Raw genomic sequence first — 23,059 nt, forward strand, 5'->3', positions numbered from 1 at the left:
CACATATGAAAATCTATATAAAGTCAAACCAATTTTGTCCGCTCTGATCATGGTCACTCAAGCTCACAGCTGATGACACAGAGAATATCCAATTCAGTGTGAGAATCACTTGGGGGATGGAGGACCCAGTTGTACCGCTCTGATCCTTCAGCTGGGGGGGCAGATTAAACTGTTGCACAAAACGAACCCCAGACCAGACTTGTGGGAAGTAAATATGAATTTATTGTTCATAAAAGCACAGCATAGCCTCTAGGTCACATAGCAGTAAAATACAGTGCCAGTTTCACCTTTAATTCCCAAGACACTTAATAGTATAAATACAGTGCCAAATCACATGTAACGTCTACAGCAATCTAAATTAACTTTATATTTAATGCCCCTGGACACACAGCACTGTAGTAAAGCACACAGTACTGCTCCCATCCTGTACTTGGCAGGTACCTGTTTAAAGCAAGCTAATTAGCTAGATGCCAAGAGCCCCAGTGATAGCCACTGGGGTTGTATAAAGCTTGGGAATTACAGCTGTTACACTGAGGGGTTATATTGTCAGTGTTCTGCTTTGCCATGATATTAATCTACAGGGAAATTTAATACCAGCTTTAGCAGCCAATCAGCAGGAAGTTTTCACAAGTTTGCTTTGGGTAAGTAGATCCAAAACTAGATTTGCGTCTGGACCCAGTCCTCACTTACCACCGTTATTCATTTGCTGCACAGTCATCTTTGAATATTTTTATATTGGTATTTTGATTACTAAGCTCTTCCTCAAGTTCAGAGATTGTTTTTGCTTCAATGTTTTCAGCTGATTTATCATTAGGAGCTATTCCTCCCCCGGACTTTATCGGCTGGCCATTTTTCTCGGTGCAACAGTAAGCGCTCCACACGTGGCTGGGAATATTCACTCGCTTATTGTTATTATGATTAACCCATTCACTGCCTGGCACAGTGCCGGTAACCACGTACATGGTGGCACATTTAAACTCATTAGTGATCGTAATCATTTCAGTCTCGTATTTGTCCCATATCTTATTGTTCAGTTCTTTAGTCATTGGTGCCACATTGGTCAGGGTGAGACTGGCGTGCCGGCTGTTGGAGTCCGCGTGGTGCCCGCTGGGACTGAGGGTCCCTGTTGTATATGTTCTTCCTTTGTAATCAGCTTTAATGGCTTGGCTCTGGCTCAGCAGATCAGATGCTTTCTTCCTTGTAATTTTCTTATATTTAGAGATAGAGATGTCAGTTTGGGTCTCAGGGAGCATGTTACCCGGCAGGCTTTTGTCAACCAGCTGGAAAGCAAAGGTAAATGGATAGTTATTGAGTCAGGTCTGACCTTCTGGCTGGGTCTCCCCAGTTATTTCTGCAGTCCCTCCAGTGGGGCAGCCCATAGTTTAGTAACCCCTGCATTGAGGTCTCACAAAATGCATGGAAGCTTTTGACTTACATAGATAGATAGATAGATGATAGATGATAGATAGATATATAGATGATAGACAGATAGGTAGATTCTCACAGAGACTGTTCATAATTGTACTTAAAAGGGACAAGAATGAAATGTTATTACCCACTTGTATTATCAATACATGTAGATCTCCATGTTGTTTCAGAACACAATTATGATTATGAGCAGGTTTGTCAGACGGGGGCAGTTGGAATCCTGTCAGGGCCACGTGGGGGCCAACTGACTGACCTGATGTTCTACTTTCACAGGTACAGAGCTTACTGGGGAGTGAGAAGGGTTTGCTGGGTCAGGGGTGTAAAAGGATGTGGCCTGAGTGGAACAGTTAAGTAGCCTATTTAGGCGAGAATTCTATTATTTGAACCCCTTTCTACTTAATTGGCAGGGCAGGGAACTTACCAACTTAACAGTAGGTCCCTCATGATTAATAATAGCTGCCATGATCATGAGAAGCCATAATCCAAGTGGAAAGATATAGATCTCTATACATGAATAACCATGTTCCATGTGCATTGTGTGTAATGTAAATACAGCTTTTCCTAATGCACCCATGCCTTTGCACCTATTATTTGTGATTAATTGGAGCCCAATCTTTTTTCTGAGCCAACTGAATGCTACACAAATCCACATGATGCCCATAATGATTTGGGTCCAACTTGTGTGAGATTTACAAATGGGCTTTGCTTTCATATTATCACATACGGCAGCTGGCAAGGGTGCATTGGGTACATCAGCGAGCAGCATTGGGTCTGTCGATTTGGATGTCAAAAGCCTATAAGTACCCCTGGTCTCTATCTTGCCCTACTGATCTTGTTCCTATATACTTCTATTACACAGTGCACCCCAGTATTTGTGCAGTCACCCCTATATGTACCTCCCCAGTGACAGCTGCAGGGTTAGGAGCAAGGAACCCCCTCTGGTCTCATCCGATCTGTTTCCCCATTACAGACCCACTGCAGCCATTAGTAACATGATATACTCTGTGTGTAACTGAGATATTATTATCAGTAGGAGACACTCACCTGGGGTTCTACATTGAATGAGGATGTTCTGCTCTTGTGATTCTTTTTTAGGTTCTTGCCCATGATATAAGCAGAATACAGGGGGATGCGCTTCTCTTTATCATACAGGGTTGCAAAGTAAATTTTGTTTTTATACTGCTGGCAGATATAATCCGGTTCTTCGGTTATTTCCTGAAATCCTGAGGGGAGCTCTTTTTTGTAGAAAAAACTTTTACACTCTTTAAAGTTATCAGACAGGAGAGTTTCAGCCATATGGGGGAAGGCTAGGAACAGCCAGCACAGGCTCAGTGCTATATCCATGGCCTCTAAAGGGCAAATTAAACCTGCAGTGGAACGGATATTCCTGCTAAGGTAAGTAGAATGCAGAGAAATACTTTATACACTGAGATTTCTGCAGACTGAACTGCAACAACCTGCAAAATATGAAGGAAACAGAGAAGAAGTGAGCCAGCACTTAAGCATTTTGAATACTGAGGCTGAATTATATTATAATTTATACAGTCACTATTGCAGAGTAAATGTATAACTGCAGAGATATTTCAGTAAAGGCTTCAAAAACACTACTGGGCGGTTATGCCACTATTAGCTTTTCGAAGACTGCTGCACACATACATATGCCTGGGGTACACTGAGATAAAGGAGAATCCATTAAGGACCACATCCCTTCATCACTTTGCCTCCTGCTAGCTCCCAGAAAGGGGATTATAACACAACAGAAGGGCCATGGGATGTATTAAAGAAGGGATACATAGTTACTCAGGGAGTATGCTCAGTAAGGAAATCTGTCCATTAATGTATCAAATAGTAAGAGTTTGGAAAGTCAGCCGTCTGGGTTACTGAGCTGCTAATGGAAACAATGGGGGGGGGGGTAACAGACTAAATTTTAATCTTAAAAAAACTGTAAAAGAAAATATAGATTTTGGGAAGCTGAATTGCCCCTTTAAATTTCAAAGTATAGAGGCTTTGAAAGTCTCTTCCTTACAGTATCTAATGTAGGGTCGCATCAGTGTACAGTACAAGTCCTTTTGTTTTGGCCACAAGATGGCAGGAATTAACCAGTTCATTTTAGTTTTAAAACCATAACCAACATACAGTGAGTGTACAGTTTCCTACACAAGGTGGCAGAATAGCATTGAAACAACACAGAATGCCTTTTATATACCATAATCACCTGCTTTTGGATGCTACCGGTGGCATTAATAGAAGCTGCACTTTGTAAACCTGGGATATTAGTGAATTTCTGGTTGCTGGATGGTTGCTGTGGGAGATCCAGCAAGGGTCGGGTCTGGGCCTCTGGGGCCCACCAGGATTTTCCCCCAGTCCGGCCCGGACCACACTGCAGCCTGGGAGCTTTCATAGTCATTTTTATATTTCCTTCTAGCCCTTTGTATTACCTGCTTAAAACTTGGGTGTTCCTTGGTCATAGTGACAATAATGACTTTTTCAATAAGAGGTTTTATCATAACTTGTTTCTAATGATGGATGAGTGTGAAATTTTCTTGTTGGGTTGATAAACTTTTATGAACTAAATGCTTATATGCCCAGGCAGTTTGCAGAAAGGAAAATGTTTGCATTGTACAGTTTTAACTTATTGTCCTTCTCTCACTTTTTTGTTGTAATCTACCAAACTTCTCAGTTAAATGATTTGGTACATTCCCCTCTACCTGAATTTTGTGCTTTTTTGCCTACTGATATTTACTAGCGCAGGGGTGAGCAAACTTTTTGGCTCAGGGGCCACATTGACTAACAGACGGGCCGGACCGGGCCGGGACAGCGTTACGCCCGGGGCTGCCATCAAAAATTATGGGGCCTCTCAGCTCCCCCCCAGCATCCTCCATGACCTGCGGCTCCCTCCTCCAGCGACCCGCTGCTTCCTCCGTCCTGTCCTTCTGTTCCCCGGCTCCCAAGATATAATTACCCCTTATTGGGGTCAGAACAGCCCTATTGGGTTTATTTAATGGTTAAATGATTCCCTTTTCTCTGTAATAATAGAACAGTACCTGTACTTGATCCCAATTAAGATATAATTACCCCTTATTGGGGCAGAACAGCCCTATTGGGTTTATTTCATGGTTAAATGATTCCCTTTTCTCTGTAATAATAAAACAGTACCTGTACTTGATCCCAACTAAGATATAATTACCCTTTATTGGGGCAGAACAGCCCTATTGGGTTTATTTAATGGTTAAATGATTCCCTTTTCTCTGTAATAATAAAACAGTACCTGTACTTGATCCCAACTAAGATATAATTACCCCTTATTGGGGCAGAACAGCCCTATTGGGTTTTTTTAATGGTTAAATGATTCCCTTTTCTCTGTAATAATAAAACAGTACCTGTACTTGATCCCAACTAAAATATAATTACCCCTTATTGGGGCAGAACAGCCCTATTGGGTTTATTTAATGGTTAAATGATTCCCTTTTCTCTGTAATAATAAAACAGTACCTGTACTTGATCCCAACTAAGATATAATTACCCCTTATTGGGGGCAAAACAAGCCTATTGGGTTTATTCAATATTTAAATGATTTTGAGCAGACTTGAGTTATGAAAATCCAAATTACGGAAAGATCCTTTTTCCGGAAAACCCCAGGTCACGAGCATTCTGGATAACAGGGCTCATACTTGTATGTGTATATATTTGTATTATATAAAAAAGTCCTCAGGACAGCACCTCACTCCAAAATGCTAATAAATAGCCGCCCATGTGCACGGAATACAAAATACAAAATAAAGCACATATATATATATATATATTTTATATAATATACATGTATATATACCAAGGACATTCTTCACAAAATTTAGAAGGTGTCTCTTCTAATTTTGCTTTGCAAAAAACAAAGGCAGACTTTACCCCGGGAAATAAACTCAGAGCCCAATCAGACATTTTAGCAAACAGACTTTATGCTGGGATATACACCCAGAGGCTGCCTGCAAACTGACTGGATTTTTTACACCAGATATGTTAATCTAGAATTCAAAGCTACACTCTCTTTACAATAATTAATTGCAAAAGAGAATCTTAAACAGCTGCAGAACCTTATAATTAACTTAAACAACATTCTATGTTGTTACTGAGATCATAACAGAACTAGAACTACAAGAATCAACACAATTTCAAAACAGTTCTGTTCATGAAATAATTTAAAATGAAAAACAAACAAGGCTAATTTTCTTAAGGGGAAAGAGATAAAACATTTCCTTGACCCTACAAATTTATACTCACTACTAAGTAAAGTTCACGTACTGGATAAACCCTTTATGTTACACTAGGTTATACAAGTAGTAAGACAGCTTTCAACAAATAAGAGCCCAGGCCCAGATGGCTAAACTCCAAACTATTACCAAGACCGTTTACATTTCCCTCTGCAACATCAGGAAACCCATACAGTATAACTATCATACTGAGCTGAAAGACCCGCAAGAAGAATGTACATGATCAGCGGGTAGTTGATAACTAAACTCATTGTTTAGAATAAGAAGCCCATAACAGTTACCTTTTATATAAATGTTGAGTCGGGAGATGATGCCGGGGCTGCTGTGCAATAGATGGAATGGGAGCAGATGTGCCGGGATGGTGCCTAAGCACAAGTATTAAAGTAATATTAGGTATTAGCTGAGAGAGAACTGGGCAGTGCCTAAGTAACACTCAGAGCCGCTCTCCTATAGATATAGATATAGCCAGTAATACTAAACTAGATATTCAGAAGAGGGACATCTAAACCACATTTAGCACCTTCATCTGTTTAATAAACAGAGGCACCATGCAAATATAAATAGATCTGTGTTAAGTTGTTACTTTTTTCTTTAGCTGACAAGAAGAGGAAAACTGATAATAGTAGAGGATAAAATACCCAAATAAAACAATTTAAGCCAAACATAAATTATAAGGAAAATAAGTCATTGAGGCACTCCATGAGCTTTTATCAAACTAAACAACCAGATAAGTGATTTGGCATAGCCTTACGCCTTATTATTAAGGGATTATAACAATCTCAAGTCTTTTATTGTCCTCCTTTTGAGGCATCTCTTTATGTGACCTCATAGTCCTAAATTTCCTTCCTTTTTCTAGTTTTTCCAAACTAACCAATGATGCCAAAATATGCTGCCATGGAAACAACCATAAAAATTCTACAGACAGCTACATATAGTGACTCCATGCAGATATAGTTTAAAAACTTCTAATACCAATAGCTCATACGTAAGCAGTATTTTGTTCATTATTTCATTATGTGTATAGTATTCATTCAACTGAAATGAGTAAGGCTGCTGCCACACGTGGCGTTTTTACGCTGTGTTTTTTCTCAGCCTAAAAATGCCGCACAAGCCACTCAGCCCCTGACTATGGCGTTTTTCAGCCTAGTACTGGTGACGTAGCAAATCCCGTTTCCATGGTGCTAATAGTGCGAAATAGCAAAAAACGCTGCGTATTTCCTCTAGGTCTGGCAGCTGCCTTTGTGTATACATAGGAATAGCTTGCTGTGCAAATACTGGCGTATTTCGGCCAGCGCTTGAAAAATCCGTGCTAAGGCGTTTTCTAACGTATTTCCGCATTGTGTGGTTTGCTTTGAGTCTTTTCAAGTTATTTCTATGGATGATGATATCAGGCGTTTTTCAGCCGCCGAGAGAATTAGAAAATACGCAGCGGAAAAACGCCACGTGAGGCATCAGCCTAATACTGATATCCAGTGATGAGCAAATCAGTCCCGTTTCGCCGAAAAATTCACGAATCTTTCAAAAGATTCCCGAAACGGCGGAACATTTGTGAAACGGCAAAAATGTTGCACGTCAAAAAAAAAATTGACGCCCGCGGCTATTCTTTCGTCATGCGGCTATTATTTTGTCGCCCGCACCTATTATTTTGTCGCACGGCTATTCTTTCGTCGCCCGCAGCTATTATTTTGTCGCACGGCTATTCTTTCGTCGCCCGCAGCTATTATTTTGTTGCGCGCCTATTATTATTTCATTGCCCGCGGCTATTATTTTGTTGCGTGGCTATTATTTTGTCGCCCACGACTATTAGTTTGATGCGGGCGACAATTTTTAGATGTGTGGCGAATTTTTCCGCGGCAAATTTTTTCATCCATTTCGCGAAACAATCCACCAATGGCGAAATACAGAAATTCGCCGCAAATCCATGCCTGGCGAAACATCGCCCATCTCTACTGATATCATTGTTTTAATGTTGAATGTTTAATTAAATCTACTGTATTGTCTGGGTGTATGTTGCCTGCTGTAGGGTCAAAGTACTGAAGGTATCTTGTGGAATGCAAGTGCACTAGTATGTGTGCAGTAAATAAGAGAATAATTGGAATGCATATTAGTATCAAAAATGAGGTCCACCATCTATTTAGCATGTTTGTACCAGCTGGGTTAAGTAGGATTGGGAGTGAAAGCTTTTACTGAGCATCAAGAGGGACAGTGAAATTGTCATTTAAGAGAATGCAGATCTGCAAATAAGGTTCAATGTTCTTAAATGCAAAGTTATGCACTTTAATAGTAGTGGGGGTTTTTGTAGATAACAAGCTGTATAACTATAGGCAGTGTCATTCTGTCTTGTATAAAAAGGGCATTGACTCATGGGATGAAAACATAATTTTGCCCCTTTATAGGTCTCTGGTAAGGCCTCACCTTGAGTATGGGGGGCAGTTTTGGGCTCCAGTCCTTAAGAAGGATATTAAAGTGCAGAATGCAACTAAACTGGGCACCCAATTTGACGCGCAACAAATTTTTCCGCAGCAAAGAAAGAAATAGTCTCACACTGGGTAAATTGGTGTAGTTTATGGTAGTACCTAATTTACCATATGCTTACATACTGAAGGTATATTTAAAATACAGTACTGGGTTGATATGACTATGAAGATTTTCATTCATCCAGGTCATGGTATATCTAGTATAAGTAAATATAAAATAGCTGGCCTTGCTGAGTAGCATATAAACTCTTGCACTAATGCAATCACAATGGCACATTGTGAATGCTGGGGAGTTACTGTGATAGGATTACCAAAGTATCATGCAACTCATAGAGACAGGTGTTACTGGCAAGAGTAGCATGAATGGATGCGTAAAGTGTTCTGAAACCACTGGGGTACAGATGTTAGAACAGCATTGTATGTAGCAGACAGGTGGTGTCGAAGGCCCCTGTCTCTGTTTAGGGTTGGTTTCTCCACATTAACAGGAATAGCCTCTTTTATACCTCATTCAAACCAGCAGCCATCTTCAAAGAAGTTTCCCTGAATATTGTCCTGTAGAGTTTGCCCTCCTATGTTTCGTATACAACATTACTTTGTTTTTCCTTTGGTGTTGGATGCTTTGGGTGTACAAGTTTTTGTCTCAGTGTGTTGCTAGGTTTGAAAAACACAGGGATGTGGTGTTTGTTGGAAATTCTCCTGAGTTTTTCTGATACTCCTGCTACATATGGGATGACTATATTGTGCCTACTCTGTGTCTTAGGATGGTTATTTCCTTTTGGTGTTAATGTTGGGCTTAGTTGCTGGGTCTGGGTAGCCACAAACTTTCAGTGCTCTTCTGAGATGTTTGTGATTGGATTAGTTGAAGAGTTTATATGCTGAGGACTTCCCATACCAGTCGGTTCAACTGAGAAAGCTGCTCGGATGAGTCCATAGCAAATTTTTATTAGTTTTGTTTAATGGATCAATTGTCCTGCTGACTTGTCTATACATACCTGTATGGGGTGCACACAGGGAGTGTCCAGAGCAGTGAATGGGTTTGGGAGGGGGCAGCCTGGGGGCCACATAGGTTTAGATTTGGGGTAAACGCATATATACAGGTATTGGACCCCTTATCCGGAAACCCGTTATCCAGAAAGCTCCGAATTACGGAAAGCCTGTCTCCCATAGACTCCATTTTGCGTTTGTGGCCGGCACCATCAGTGACCAACAGCAGGCATTCTGTTGTGAAACAGTGGTGTACTGCAGGGCTGTCCAACTGGTGGCCCGCAACCCCCCTCTGTGTGGCCCCCCACCTGTCTGGCTGCTTTGATGATTTACCTTTGTGTGAACTTTAAATGGTATCAGTACTGAGATTAACTGCCCCCCCTGCATGGTTCTCACCTCAGATTCAGGCTGTAATCCCCCTGTATTGTTTAAATATGTAATCCCCTGTGTTGTTCACACCTTTTAATCTCTGCATTGTTCACCCCCTGCAGTGTTCACACCTCAGGCTCAGACTGTAATCACCCACATTGTTCACCTCTTCACACCTCAGACAGACTGCAGGAACAGTGCCAGCATTGTATCACTGTATGCATGGGAAATGACTCGGCTATCAGGAGACTGATGAGAAAGTTGGGTGTCACATCACAGCCCATGTCGCTATCTAGATAAATGTGTGAGATAAATGTGAATCCCACAGTGTGCGGGCCAAGTTGTTATATCTATAGGGTGAAACATTACACATGATTTAAATGACATTAAAAGAATCAAACTGACCAGGATTACGTATACTAGATGAAATCAATGCCTACAGATTGTGTTAATGTAAATAGATTCAATAGCTGTTCTTTGGTTATTGATTGCCAGTAGGTTGGTGACTACAGAGTGCAATTCAGTACATGGAGTTACCAACCTTAGTCACATTGGTTATCTCTAGGGCCCAATCTGGTGTTATGGGGATACCAAAGTAGTGCTCTTTGTTTTTATTACTTTTTTGGTGTTGGGCACCATGGTAGGGCTGGCTTTTTTGTTACACTTACACCCATTCTTATTAGGTTGCCTGCCAGCGATTGTACAATAGATGCATCCTGTTTATTTTCCTCAGCCTTAGAGAATATGGTCAGTCCCAAAACACAGAAATGGCAAACCGTTTTGTTCCCCTAAAGATCTCCTCTATAGCTATTCCATTATGAACAGTGTCTTTAAAGGGATTCTGTCATGATTTTTATGGTGTAAATTTCTAAATTACAGGGTTTACATAGCAAATAATTCACTCTACCATTTAAACTTTTATCCTTGAACCAACAAATGTATTTTTAGCTGTAATATTGGTGTGTAGGTGCCATCTCAGTGCATTGTGCCTGAGTCTGAGCTTTCAGAAGGAGCCAGCGCTACACATTAGAACTGCTTTCAGCTAACCTATTGTTTCTCCTACTCCCATGTAACTGGAGGAGTCCCAAGCCAGACTTGGATTTCTTACTATTGAGTGCTATTCTGATACCTACTGGGAGCTGCTATCTTGCTCCCTTCCCATTGTTCTGCTGATCGGCTGCTGGGAGAGGGGGGGGGGGGATATCACTCCAACTAGCAGCCCAGCAGTAAAGTGTGACTAAAGTTTATCAGAGCACAGGTCACATGGCTGTGGCACCCTGGGAAATGAAGAATATGGCTAGCCCCATGTGAAATTTTAAAATTAAATAAAAAAAACAGATTACAATGTAGGATTCTGCTGAAAAAGCTCCATTAACTGTCGTGTTTTGAAAAAAACATGTTATCCCATGACCGTATTCCTTAAACTTAAACAGTTCTCAAAACCTCACTGTAGATAACCATTCCCAATGAGAGCTTGACTCTTAAACAGCAACATATACTGTGACTGCTCTGATCTCTGTATTCCCAATCTTAAGGTCTTTTAAACAACTTTATGGAAGTCAGCAGAAAACAGTCAGTTACTTTCAGAAAAAAAACTCTCAGATCTCTGGTGATATTCTTTAGGGTAAAACCGGAATGGCGCACATGCCTAGGTCTCAGACGTGTGGAGGCACTAAGCAGGGCTGGGTCTGGGTAGCCACAAACTTTCAGTGCTCTTCTGAGATGTTTGTGATTGGATTAGTTGAAGAGTTTATATGCTGAGGACTTCCTATACCAGTCGGTTCAACTGAGAAAGCTGCTCGGATGAGTCCATAGCAAATTTTTAGTTAGTTTTGTTTAATGGATCAATTGTCCTGCTGACTTGTCTATACATACCTGTATGGGGTGCACACAGGGAGTGTCCAGAGCAGTGAATGGGTTGGGGAGGGGGCAGCCTGGGGGCCACACAGGTTTAGATTTGGGGTAAACGCATATATACAGTATTTATATATTGGAATGGCTGCTCTGAGACTGCATACATGTGATAAGACATGCACTAAGTGGCACCAATAAACCCACTAAAGCTCATCTTACTTACTGGTTACTTACTGCTGTATAACGCCTTGTTACTTTTTAAGGCCTTTTGGGTTTTAACACCTCTTTAGCACGTATGCACAAGTAACACATATATCATGTGCAACTCTCACACTTCTGCTCTCACACTCACAGTGCAACCTCTGACTAATTGAGGTTTTAGAAAAGCTTTAATATGTGCAGCACTGTAGCTGCCTATATAACTGCATCTGTACTTATATCCCCCAGGCCTGATTCACTAGTTATGATTATTGTGTTAAGCAATCCTGGAGCATTAGGCTCCTACAACAATGAATATATTAAGATATACACCGTTATTAAGATTAGGCACCTAGACGCACTTTTTTTTTTATTACAAATGAGGATAATTTCTGATTGGCTGCTACTGGCAACTGTATATGTTGGCACTAAATATGTGATAATAAAAATGATATGATACTGTACCTATGTTCAATCAGCCCCAATATGTTCCAGATCCATTGGGGAAAACTTTAGAATGTGAATGAATACCCAGAAATGACCTCTTCTGTGTGCTGATTATGAAAAACTATAGTTATAAATATATTTATATAGTTGTATGTATACACAATGGTTTTACAGTCTGGATCTTGCCCCCCTCCTAATCTGAAAATGCGTTTGTGGCTGGCACCATCAGTGACCAACAGCAGGCATTCTGTTGTGAAACAGTGGTGTACTGCAGTGCTGTCCAACTGGCAGCCCGCAACCCCCCTGTGTGTGGCCCCCCACCTGTCTGGCTGCTTTGATGATTTACCTTTGTGTAAGCTTTAAATGGTATCAGTACTGAGATTAACTGCCCCCTGCATGGTTCTCACCTCAGCTTCAGACTGTAATCCCCTGTATTGTTTAAACATGTAATCCCCTGTGTTGTTCACACCTTTTAATCTCTGCATTGTTCAACCCCTGCAGTGTTCACACCTCAGGCTCAGACTGTCATCACCCACATTATTCACCTCTTCACACCTCAGTGCCAGCATTGTATCTCTGTATGTATGGCACACATAGGGTCAGACTGGGCCGCTGGGACACCGGGAAAAATCCAGGTGGGCCCCAGCTCTAGTGGGCCCCGGTGGCCCAGACCTGACCCTTGCCAGGGCTCCCCCTGCCCGACCGCTCCTCCCCTGACACGTTAAATTTACGCGCTTGGGGGAGGACGTCAGGTGGGGGGCCCTGCAAGGGGGGTTAGGGGATGTGGCTGGTGAGGGCTCTTGTAGGGCAGGCAGTGTATGGCACACACAGGCAGCATAGGGCAGGCAGTGTATGGCACACACAGGCAGCATAGGGCAGGCAGAGTATGGCACACACAGGCAGGGTAGGGCAGGCAGAGTATGGCACACACAGGCAGGGTAAGGCAGGCAGAGTATGGCACACACAGGCAGCATAGGGCAGGGAGTATGGCACACACAGGCACCATAGGGCAGGCAGGGTAGGGCAGGCAGTGTATGGCACACACAGGCACCATAGGGCAGGCAGGGTATGGCACACACAGGCAGCATAGGGCAGGTAGATTATAGCACTCACAGGCACCATAGGGCAGGCAGAGTATGGCACACACAGGCAGCATAGGGCAGGTAGATTATAGCACTCACAGGCAGGGCAGGCAAAGTATGGCACAGTCAGGGGAGGAATGGTAGGGCAGGGGGAGCACCAGCAAGAGTCGAATCTGGGGTCCCAGTCCGACCCTGCCTCTGTTAGCATATGGGCTAAGATGTAAACTGTAACATGGAAATGTCTGATCTCACAGCACAATATGTATGATAATTCAGATCACTAAAGTCTCAAAACAACTGGTGCAAATTGCCATTTCTCCATCATCAATGCCGTTGTCAGAAAAAATATTTAGAGTCAGTTGAACGCCACATATAAAGTGATTATGGTGGGAAATGACTCGGCTATCAGGAGACTGATGAGAAAGTTGGGTGTCACATCACAGCCCATGTCGCTATCTAGATAAATGTGTGAGATAAATGTGAATCCCACAGTGTGCGGGCCAAGTTGTTATATCTATAGGGTGAAACATTACACATGATTTAAATGACATTAAAAGAATCAAACTGACCAGGATTACGTATACTAGATAAAATCAATGCCTACAGATTGTGTTAATGTAAATAGATTCAATAGCTGTTCTTTGGTCTTTGATTGCCAGTAGGTTGGTGACTACAGAGTGCAATTCAGTACATGGAGTTACCGACCTTAGTCACATTGGTTATCTCTAGGGCCCATTCTGGTGTTATGGGGATACCAAAGTAGTGCTCTTTGTTTTTATTACTTTTTTGGTGTTGGGCACCATGGTAGGGCTGGCTTTTTTGTTACACTTACACCCATTCTTATTAGGTTGCCTGCCAGCGATTGTACAATAGATGCATCCTGTTTATTTTCCTCAGCCTTAGAGAATATGGTCAGTCCCAAAACACAGAAATGGCAAACCGTTTTGTCCCCCTATAGATCTCCTCTATAGCTATTCCATTATGAACAGTGTCTTTAAAGGGATTCTGTCACGATTTTTATGGTGTAAATTTCTAAATTACAGTGTTTACATAGCAAATAATTCACTCTACCATTTAAACTTTTATCCTTGAACCAACAAATGTATTTTTAGCTGTAATATTGGTGTGTAGGTGCCAGTGCATTGTGCCTGAGTCTGAGCTTTCAGAAGGAGCCAGCGCTACACATTAGAACTGCTTTCAGCTAACCTACTGTTTCTCCTACTCCCATGTAACTGGAGGAGTCCCAAGCCAGACTTGGATTTCTTACTATTGAGTGCTATTCTGATACCTACTGGGAGCTGCTATCTTGCTCCCTTCCCATTGTTCTGCTGATCGGCTGCTGGGAGAGGAGGGGGGATATCACTCCAACTTGCAGCGCAGCAGTAAAGTGTGACTAAAGTTTATCTGAGCACAGGTCACATGGCTGTGGCACCCTGGGAAATGAAGAATATGGCTAGCCCCATGTGAAATTTTAAAATTAAATAAAAAAAACAGATTACAATGCAGGATTCTGCTGGAAAAGCTCAATTAACTGTTGTGTTTTGAAAAAAACATGTTATTCCATGACAGTATTCCTTAAACAGTTCTCAAAACCTCACTGTAGATAACCATTCCCAATGAGAGCTTGACTCTTAAACAGCAACATATACTGTGACTGCTCTGATCTCTGTATTCCCAATCTTAAGGTCTTTTAAACAACTTTATGGAAGTCGGCAGAAAACAGTCAGTTACTTTCAGAAAAAAACTCTCAGATCTCTGGTGATATTCGTTAGGGTAAAACCGGAATGGCGCACATGCCTAGGTCTCAGTAGTGTGGAGGCACTAAGCACACACTTGTCTGGCTATGCTAGTTCAGGCCCCGGCTGATCTGCAGCTGACTGGGATGATCATTGGATACTAAGTAGTATTTCTGTGCTGGTATGGCAATGGGGTGGGGTCACAATTGCGTTGGCTTGCCTAGGGTGCCCATCTAAATTGACACGGCACTGTAGTCCAGCAAAAATAGTTCCTTTCTGTGTTTTTAATATGGTTTTCCCTGTTCTGGAGCAATCTTCCATCTTGGCACAAACTTCTGCTAATACTTGTCACTGACTAGGGCAGTTCTAAAGCTTGGACAACTTTCTATGAACCTCTTGCCTACTATGCTGGTCAGCTCACCCCCTCAGGCTCCCTGCATGGGCTCTCCTCTCCCAATATCATTCAGCTGCTCCCCAAGCTGCTTGCCAATGCAGTAGGTTCCTGGTCAGCTCCCACCCAGAGTGGAGGACAGGCGACCTACAGCCACTTGCTGGGGGCCATATTACTTGTGTAAGAGAACACACCACATTTGTCACAGTGACATAATGTTGTGTACTTTTAGCTGACATGCTTGCAGGGTACTGCCCACCAGAGCTGCATGTAGAGTGGGGAAGGGAAAAGTGAAATAATCAAGAAACAGAATGAAAGCCTTAAACCTTCATATACAGTAAAGCAGGGCTGTAAGTTGGCTCCATCGTTAATACTGATATGATATGACTTAATGATATCAAAATATATATTTTTTATATTCATCATATTGCATATTTACCATCATAACTTTCTCCTCCCACCCCAGTCCATTAGCATAACCAATTCATAAATTCTCCCCTCCTATCCCCCTTCCAAACCCATGATTATCTAAATTTATCTCCAACACCCAGTTCCTTTGTCCCCTGTACCCCAACCAATCCATTGTCATTTCCACTTTGTCCCCCAAGTCAAGACTGGGCTTCAAATCAGGCCCTGGTTTTTCAAGTACACAGAGGCCCAAACAGTAACCCCCCAGCCCAATAAATAGTGACTGTCTGTGGCATCTTACAGCAGCCCCCCTGGCATTTGCCAGAACCATTCCTGGGGTCAGACACAGCTCAGCAATATGGGTGTGGGGGCCAGCAGGCCCGGACCGGCAATCTGTGGGTTATTATTATTATTAACATTTATTTATAAAGCGCCAACATATTCCGCAGCGCTGTACAATAAGTGGGTTTCATACATTGGACATACAGAGTAACATATAAAGCAATCAATAACCGATACAAGAGGTGAAGAGAGCCCTGCCCAAAAGAGTTTGTAGATTGTAAGCTCTTTTGGGCAGAGTTAGAAGGTTAATGGGGGGCTAATGGGGAAGAGAAAATACATTTTTAATTTTAGGAACCCATAGGACTGAGTAAGAGAAAGCTCTGCATATGGGCTGCGAGAAACACAGGGCCATGGTACCCAGGGGCTCAATGTTTTATGGCACAAAAGTAATTCCTGTCCTATTCCTGAATGAAAGAAGGGACCCTGGGAAGATATACTGTATAGGCGCTTGTTACCCAGATGAAAGTGCCAGGCTCCATAACATGAGGATTCTATGCAGAAATCAGAGCTGCTAATGATGTAAGAAAAGAAATGACACTGTGGATTTGCAGTTGCTCAGAGCAGATTTATTGGGCAGTTGCATTTGGGGAAGGGGAGTAACAAGCAAACACTGACACCAACCAGAAAAAAATAAATTATTTACAGGTATAGAAAGAGGCTTTCAAAAGGTCATTGGACATTTTGATCACAGCGATTCTCCCTGAGAAGGCCACCATGATCAACACAATGAAATAGTGCAGTAAAAACTCCAAAGTTTGCACTAGGTAACCAATAGCAACCAATCAGCTGGTAGAATTTACTAGTTACCTGAATGAAACAAAAATTCTTAATGTTTGCTATGGGTTACTAGACCTGATGTAAATGTTGTTATGTTTATTAATTTACCCTTTGAACTGGTGCTAAACTGCACCAGTGTAGTTACCCATAACAACCAATCATATACAAACTTTCATTTTCTAACTTGTTCACTGCAAATGGCCAAGTGGTTGCTATTAGTAACAGCACTGGTGTTTGTAAACTATAGACAGTAGGAAGGCATTAAGGCTTAGTTACTGATGGGACAGGGGCAAGTGCTGGGGCGCTAAAGGGCACAAAGCATGGGAGCCCTGTACTTACCCTAGGGCCCCTAACTTGCAACTAGTGATGCCCCCTGGGATGCCTAAGTGCATAGAGTGAGGCTCCAGCGTTGTCCCATAGGTCATACATGCTCCCAGCTATTACTGATAGAGGCATTGAGCTGTTTGTTTATATAGTGCCAGCAGCTTTTCTGGATTTAACATTTTTTTGACAATTATTTTCGAATATTGAAAATGTAATATTCCCTAAAATATTTTTAAGCTGCCTTGGAAGATCTTCAATTTTGCTCACAACAGCCCCTTTTGTATTTTCGGCCAATACAGCCCCTGACTTGACTGGCTTGCCATTATTATTTACACAGCAATAAGCGCTCCACACGCGACTGGGAATATTCACACGGTTATTAAGCCTATTATTGCCAGGTATGATGCCAGTAACCACATACGTAATGTTACAGTCTTTGGTTTCCTCTATCATTCTCTTCTCATGAACTCTCCACTTGCCTTGGTTAAACCCAGAGACCATCGGCACGGCGTTGGTCAGTGTGAATGTTGCATCCTGCGCAGCTTTAGTTTCATGATGGCACACGGGATTCAGATGGCCTCTGTGATAACTGCGGTTTCCATAATCAGCATTTACAGCTTGGCTGAACGCAATTAGTGTTTTGGGGTTTCCTGGAATCTTTTTATCTGTTATCGCTGTTTCAGTGGTCGATTCACTTTGCATTGAAGGGCTCAACCCTATATTAATCAGCTGAAATAAAAACAGAGTATAAACAGAGCCGAATTTAAAGAATTTGTGCACCTAAGCAGTATCTGCATTATGCATTCGTATCCTAAGAAAGGGAGGGTTGAAACATTGATAAACAGGTGGTCACAATAAAAGTGCATAAGAGAGTGTGTGTGCAGCACGTTGAAGTGTTTATATCACCAGCAGGAATGCCATTCTGTGTTGTCTCCGAGCTGCACACTTCTGGTCACTTTAGTTCAAAAGTAAGCTCTGAGCAGGGCCGCCATCACAAAATTTGGGGCCCCAAACAAGTTATTTATATGGGCCCCCTATGAAGACAAACACGCAGTATGAAGATTCTGGCCACGCCCCTTGTGTGCGCAATATAAACAGCTGATGTTACTCTATAATAAGCAGTTTATAAAAATAGTTCCCTTGGTTAGTGTGCTAATAATTCATTTAATTTATAGGGGGGGTCAGTGGGGTTTGCACTAAGTTTAACCCCTTCCCACCTACCTGTCCCTGATCTTCACTTGACATGGAAGTTATATAAGTTACATAAACTGCGTAAGTTTAGGGGCCCAATGTTATTGCCGTGGGGCCCAATAACTAGTCAGTAGTAGTTCATGAAAATAGTAAAAATAATGATTATTAGGATTATTATGTGCTCATAAGTCAGTATTTTAATTGGGGGGTTTGTGAAGTTTTTACGGAAGTTACCTTAGTTTTTTTAAGTAACAAAAGTTTTTGCACAAGTTACGCAAATTGCTGTGATGTTGCTGTGGGGCCCAATAACCAGTCATTCCACTGCTGGGAATTTCATGTAGACGACACTCATATAATTCAGTAAAATAGCTCCTAATATAAAGAGCTGGTGTTACTCTATAATAAGCAGTTTATATAAATTGTTTAAATGAAAAATGAATGTGCTAATAAGTCAGTTCATTAGGGGACATTGGAATTTACCTTAAGTTATTTAATTTGATGGGTGACAGTGTAGTTTGTCCCTCCAAAGCTTCTCTGCATTGTCTTTTACTTGATACGACAGTTACTTACGTTTCTAGGCAAGCTACTTAGTTTATAGTTACATAACTTATGCAATTTGCGTAACTTTTGCTATGTCGATGGGCCCCTTACAGAAGAAGATTTCACAGGGTCCGGCACAGCTGTACCCCCTCTCCTCCCTGATGGAGGTCCTGGTTGTGAGCATAACAGGGCTGAGGCATCTGTGGGGTTCTATTGGGCCCCAATCAATTAGATCTGTTACTGCAGAAGAAGAAAGAAAATAAAATGATTGGGGCTTTATATAATCTCCTTACAGAGTGAGTGGGATAAAGAAACTGGAGGCACATAGTGATTTGGGAACATTAAAGAAGGAAATACATTTTTTTTCAATCAGGGCCAATGAGCCATGAATTACACCTTAGGGCAGTGATTCCCAAACAGTGGATCATGACTAGCATGCTGCTCCCCAACCCCTTGGATGCTGCTTTCTGTGGACTCAAAGCAGGGGCTTATTTTTGAATTCCTGGCTTTTGGGCAAGTTTTGGTTGCATAAAAACCCAGTGTAATGCCAAACAGAGCCTTCTATAGGCTGCCAGCCACATAGGGACTATTAAGTAGCCAATTATAGCTTATTGGCACCCCCAGGAACCTTTTTCATGCTTGTGTTGCTCCCCAACACTTTTTTCATTTAAATGTGGCTCACGGGTATAAAAGGTTGGGGATCCCTGCCTTAGGGGGAGGCTGAACTACACAGTAATGCAACTGCACCATTGTTCCACTGTGAAGAGATTCTGGGACTTGATGTCCCTCTGCTTTCCAGAGAATCTGTGCTGAGGGACTCCCAGAATTCATCCCTTTACAATGGAACAAGGTGAGAGATGTGAGAGAGCCTTGTGAATATAATCAGGTATGTTTGTGTAGAAAAAAAAAATATTTATATTTATAGCCTATGATTAAGAGCCTTGGTGGCATAAAATGCTTCAGGCTATTTTAAAGACATGTAAACAAACTATAACTTGTTTTATACTTCTATGGCCTGTACAATGTTGTTGGGGTACCTGCTCACACTTTTTCACAACTGGTAAAATCCACCCCCTTTGGCTGTAGGTATGGGGTAGGGCATTCAAATCCAATATTACTACTGGTGAGTGTTTACTAAACAGGTTTTTGGGGGTTAGTTTTTGAAGAAACGCCAAAAAATGAAAGTTTTTAAAATAATTAAAATATAATGTACCATTGTCCTGCACTATCCTTAACTATAGACTCATTCTTCCTGGAAGGAGCTTTATATCCTCCTGGGCCCTAAAAATGACTTCTCTTCCAACATAAATACCAATTATCTTCAAGTTTAGAGATAAAGGTTCACCATAGTCACTGCGCATTGATGCACAATAACTCCAGCATCCCTGTCTGTGTGATTTTATATACACATACTGTATATTAACTCCATAAGAACATGGCACCATTATTTATAATTCCACATTTATAGTTCTTACCTGGGGTTCTACATCGAAAGTGTTTCTCCTATGTAAAGATTCATGTTTCCTGTTCAAGATGTAGGCAGAATAGAGGGGCACGTGCCTCCCTCTGTCATACAGGGAAGCAAAGTAATCAATGTTCTTATATCGCTGGCAGATATAGGCTGGAGAGTCCTCTACATTCTTCTGAGCAATGCCTTCAAAGCCCTGAGGGATCTGTCTTCTATAGAAAAACTCCCGGCACTCACTGAAGTTCTCAGAGATGAGGGGTTCAGCCTTATGGGCTATGGCTATGAGCAGCCAAACCAGACTCAGCATCATCTTCATGGTCACTAAAGGGCAACTGAAACAGAGAGAGACACTAACAGCCTGTGTGATCGGTACAGGAGAAAGAAGGGCTTTATATATACTGGGTTATCAGTGGGAGATAAGCAACTTCTTCAAAGTTTAAAAAAGGACAAAAAATAAAAGCAGAAACTGAAATGTTTCACTGTTTCCAGTATTACAGTGCTAACAACACCCATAACTATTTGAAAAAGAGATAGATGACGGATAGATAGATAGATAGATAGATAGATAAGTAGATAGATACTAGTGTATTGCTATACCAAAAATCTAAATACTTAAAATACAATTCACTCTTATTGATCACCAATCACTGATTAAAAAACATCATCCTAGCCTGTATCAGCTGGGGAACCCCAGTACAGCGAAGGCAATAGGAGCAACCCATCAATTGGGAAAGGGTCCTACGCAGGATGTCTGCTCATAGCTGAAGTTCCAAAGATTTACAAATAACCCCTCTCTTTATATTAATTAATGTTCTTCATTCTAAGAGTTACATTTTCAGATTGGACTGGGCCAGTGCAGTGGCCAGATACCCACAGTCCCTCCTCTTGTCACATGGGCACAAGTGAATATAACTAATTTCTAGGATTCTATAGTTAGTGGCTCACTTGAGAAATATGTATACACTGGCACTTCATGTCACAGAGAAAGAAACAGAAGGTCAAAAACAAGTTTGAACTTTTTCATTGTAAAATGGTTGCTGCTGTACAACATGGCCGATACATAAACCAGTGTAATCACCCTTCCATATTTCATTCATGTATATTTGTATCACAACTAGATAGACAGGTGATGGAAAGATAGATTAAAGATAGTTATATGATAAATTGACAGTTGATGGATAGTTATACAGTATGATAGATTGATAGAATGATATATAGATGGCTGTGGGATAGCAGGTATAGTAGGGAGAGATGGTGCCTATAGTAGCAGTGGGATAATAGCCTCTGGGAAGGGACTGTGGCTGTGGGATAGCAGGTATAGTAGGGAGAGATGGTGCCTATAGTAGCAGTGGGATAATAGCCTCTGGGAAGGGACTGTGGCTGTGGGATAGCAGGTATAGTAGGGAGAGATGGTGCCTATAGTAGCAGTGGGGGGATAATAGCCTCTGGGAAGGGACTGTGGCTGTGGGATAGCAGGTATAGTAGGGAGAGATGGTGCCTATAGTAGCAGTGGGGGGGATAATAGCCTCTGGGAAGGGACTGGGGCTGTGGGATAGCAGGTATAGTAGGGAGAGATGGTGCCTATAGTAGCAGTGGGGGGGATAATAGCCTCTGGGAAGGGACTGGGGCTGTGGGATAGCAGGTATAGTAGGGAGAGATGGTGCCTATAGTAGCAGTGGGGGGATAATAGCCTCTGGGAAGGGACTGTGGCTGTGGGATAGCAGGTATAGTAGGGAGAGATGGTGCCTATAGTAGCAGTGGGGGGATAATAGCCTCTGGGAAGGGACTGTGGCTGTGGGATAGCAGGTATAGTAGGGAGAGATGGTGCCTATAGTAGCAGTGGGATAATAGCCTCTGGGAAGGGACTGGGGCTGTGGGATAGCAGGTATAGTAGGGAGAGATGGTGCCTATAGTAGCAGTGGGGGGATAATAGCCTCTGGGAAGGGACTGGGGCTGTGGGATAGCAGGTATAGTAGGGAGAGATGGTGCCTATAGTAGCAGTGGGATAATAGCCTCTGGGAAGGGACTGTGGCTGTGGGATAGAAGATATAGTAGGGAGAGATGGTGCCTATAGTAGCAGTGGGGGGATAATAGCCTCTGGGAAGGGACTGGGGCTGTGGGATAGCAGGTATAGTAGGGAGAGATGGTGCCTATAGTAGCAGTGGGGGGATAATAGCCTCTGGGAAGGGACTGGGGCTGTGGGATAGCAGGTATAGTAGGGAGAGATGGTGCCTATAGTAGCAGTGGGAGGGATAATAGCCTCTGGGAAGGGACTGGGGCTGTGGGATAGCAGGTATAGTAGGGAGAGATGGTGCCTATAGTAGCAGTGGGGGGATAATAGCCTCTGGGAAGGGACTGGGGCTGTGGGATAGCAGGTATAGTAGGGAGAGATGGTGCCTATAGTAGCAGTGGGGGGATAATAGCCTCTGGGAAGGGACTGTGGCTGTGGGATAGCAGGTATAGTAGGGAGAGATGGTGCCTATAGTAGCAGTGGGATAATAGCCTCTGGGAAGGGACTGGGGCTGTGGGATAGCAGGTATAGTAGGGAGAGATGGTGCCTATAGTAGCAGTGGGGGATAATAGCCTCTGGGAAGGGACTGGGGCTGTGGGATAGCAGGTATAGTAGGGAGAGATGGTGCCTATAGTAGCAGTGGGGGGATAATAGCCTCTGGGAAGGGATTGGGGCTGTGGGATAGCAGGTATAGTAGGGAGAGATGGTGCCTATAGTAGCAGTGGGATAATAGCCTCTGGGAAGGGACTGGGGCTGTGGGATAGCAG

General features: G+C 42.4%; 2 protein-coding genes across 2 annotated transcripts; both read right to left on the reverse strand.

Moving 5' to 3' along the window:
- Positions 1–204: 204 nt before the first annotated feature.
- On the reverse strand, positions 205–2,878 carry LOC116409498 (endonuclease domain-containing 1 protein-like). The gene is made up of 2 exons (XM_031898156.1): positions 2,473–2,878; positions 205–1,280 (listed from the first exon to the last, which is right to left on the reverse strand). The coding sequence occupies exons 1-2, from the start codon at positions 2,770–2,772 to the stop codon at positions 696–698; spliced, it is 885 nt and encodes a 294-aa protein (XP_031754016.1). The 5' UTR covers positions 2,773–2,878; the 3' UTR covers positions 205–695.
- Positions 2,879–16,525: 13,647 nt separating this feature from the next.
- Positions 16,526–20,619, reverse strand: LOC780277 (uncharacterized loc780277). Its single transcript, NM_001079348.1, has 2 exons — positions 20,289–20,619; positions 16,526–17,811 (listed from the first exon to the last, which is right to left on the reverse strand). The coding sequence occupies exons 1-2, from the start codon at positions 20,595–20,597 to the stop codon at positions 17,227–17,229; spliced, it is 894 nt and encodes a 297-aa protein (NP_001072816.1). The 5' UTR covers positions 20,598–20,619; the 3' UTR covers positions 16,526–17,226.
- Positions 20,620–23,059: the final 2,440 nt, after the last annotated feature.

This window comes from Xenopus tropicalis, chromosome 3 (genome assembly GCF_000004195.4).
Source record: "Xenopus tropicalis strain Nigerian chromosome 3, UCB_Xtro_10.0, whole genome shotgun sequence".
NCBI classification, from domain to species: Eukaryota; Metazoa; Chordata; class Amphibia; order Anura; family Pipidae; genus Xenopus; species Xenopus tropicalis.

Coding starts and splice junctions, on each gene's coding strand:
- LOC116409498 (XM_031898156.1), bottom strand. CDS start 2,772: ATGGATATAGCACTGAGCCTGTGCTGGCTGTTCCTAGCCTTCCCCCAT. Junction 1,281..2,472: donor CATTCAATGTAGAACCCCAG/GTGAGTGTCTCC, acceptor TTTGCTTTCCAG/CTGGTTGACAAAAGCCTGCC.
- LOC780277 (NM_001079348.1), bottom strand. CDS start 20,597: ATGAAGATGATGCTGAGTCTGGTTTGGCTGCTCATAGCCATAGCCCAT. Junction 17,812..20,288: donor CTTTCGATGTAGAACCCCAG/GTAAGAACTATA, acceptor TTTTTATTTCAG/CTGATTAATATAGGGTTGAG.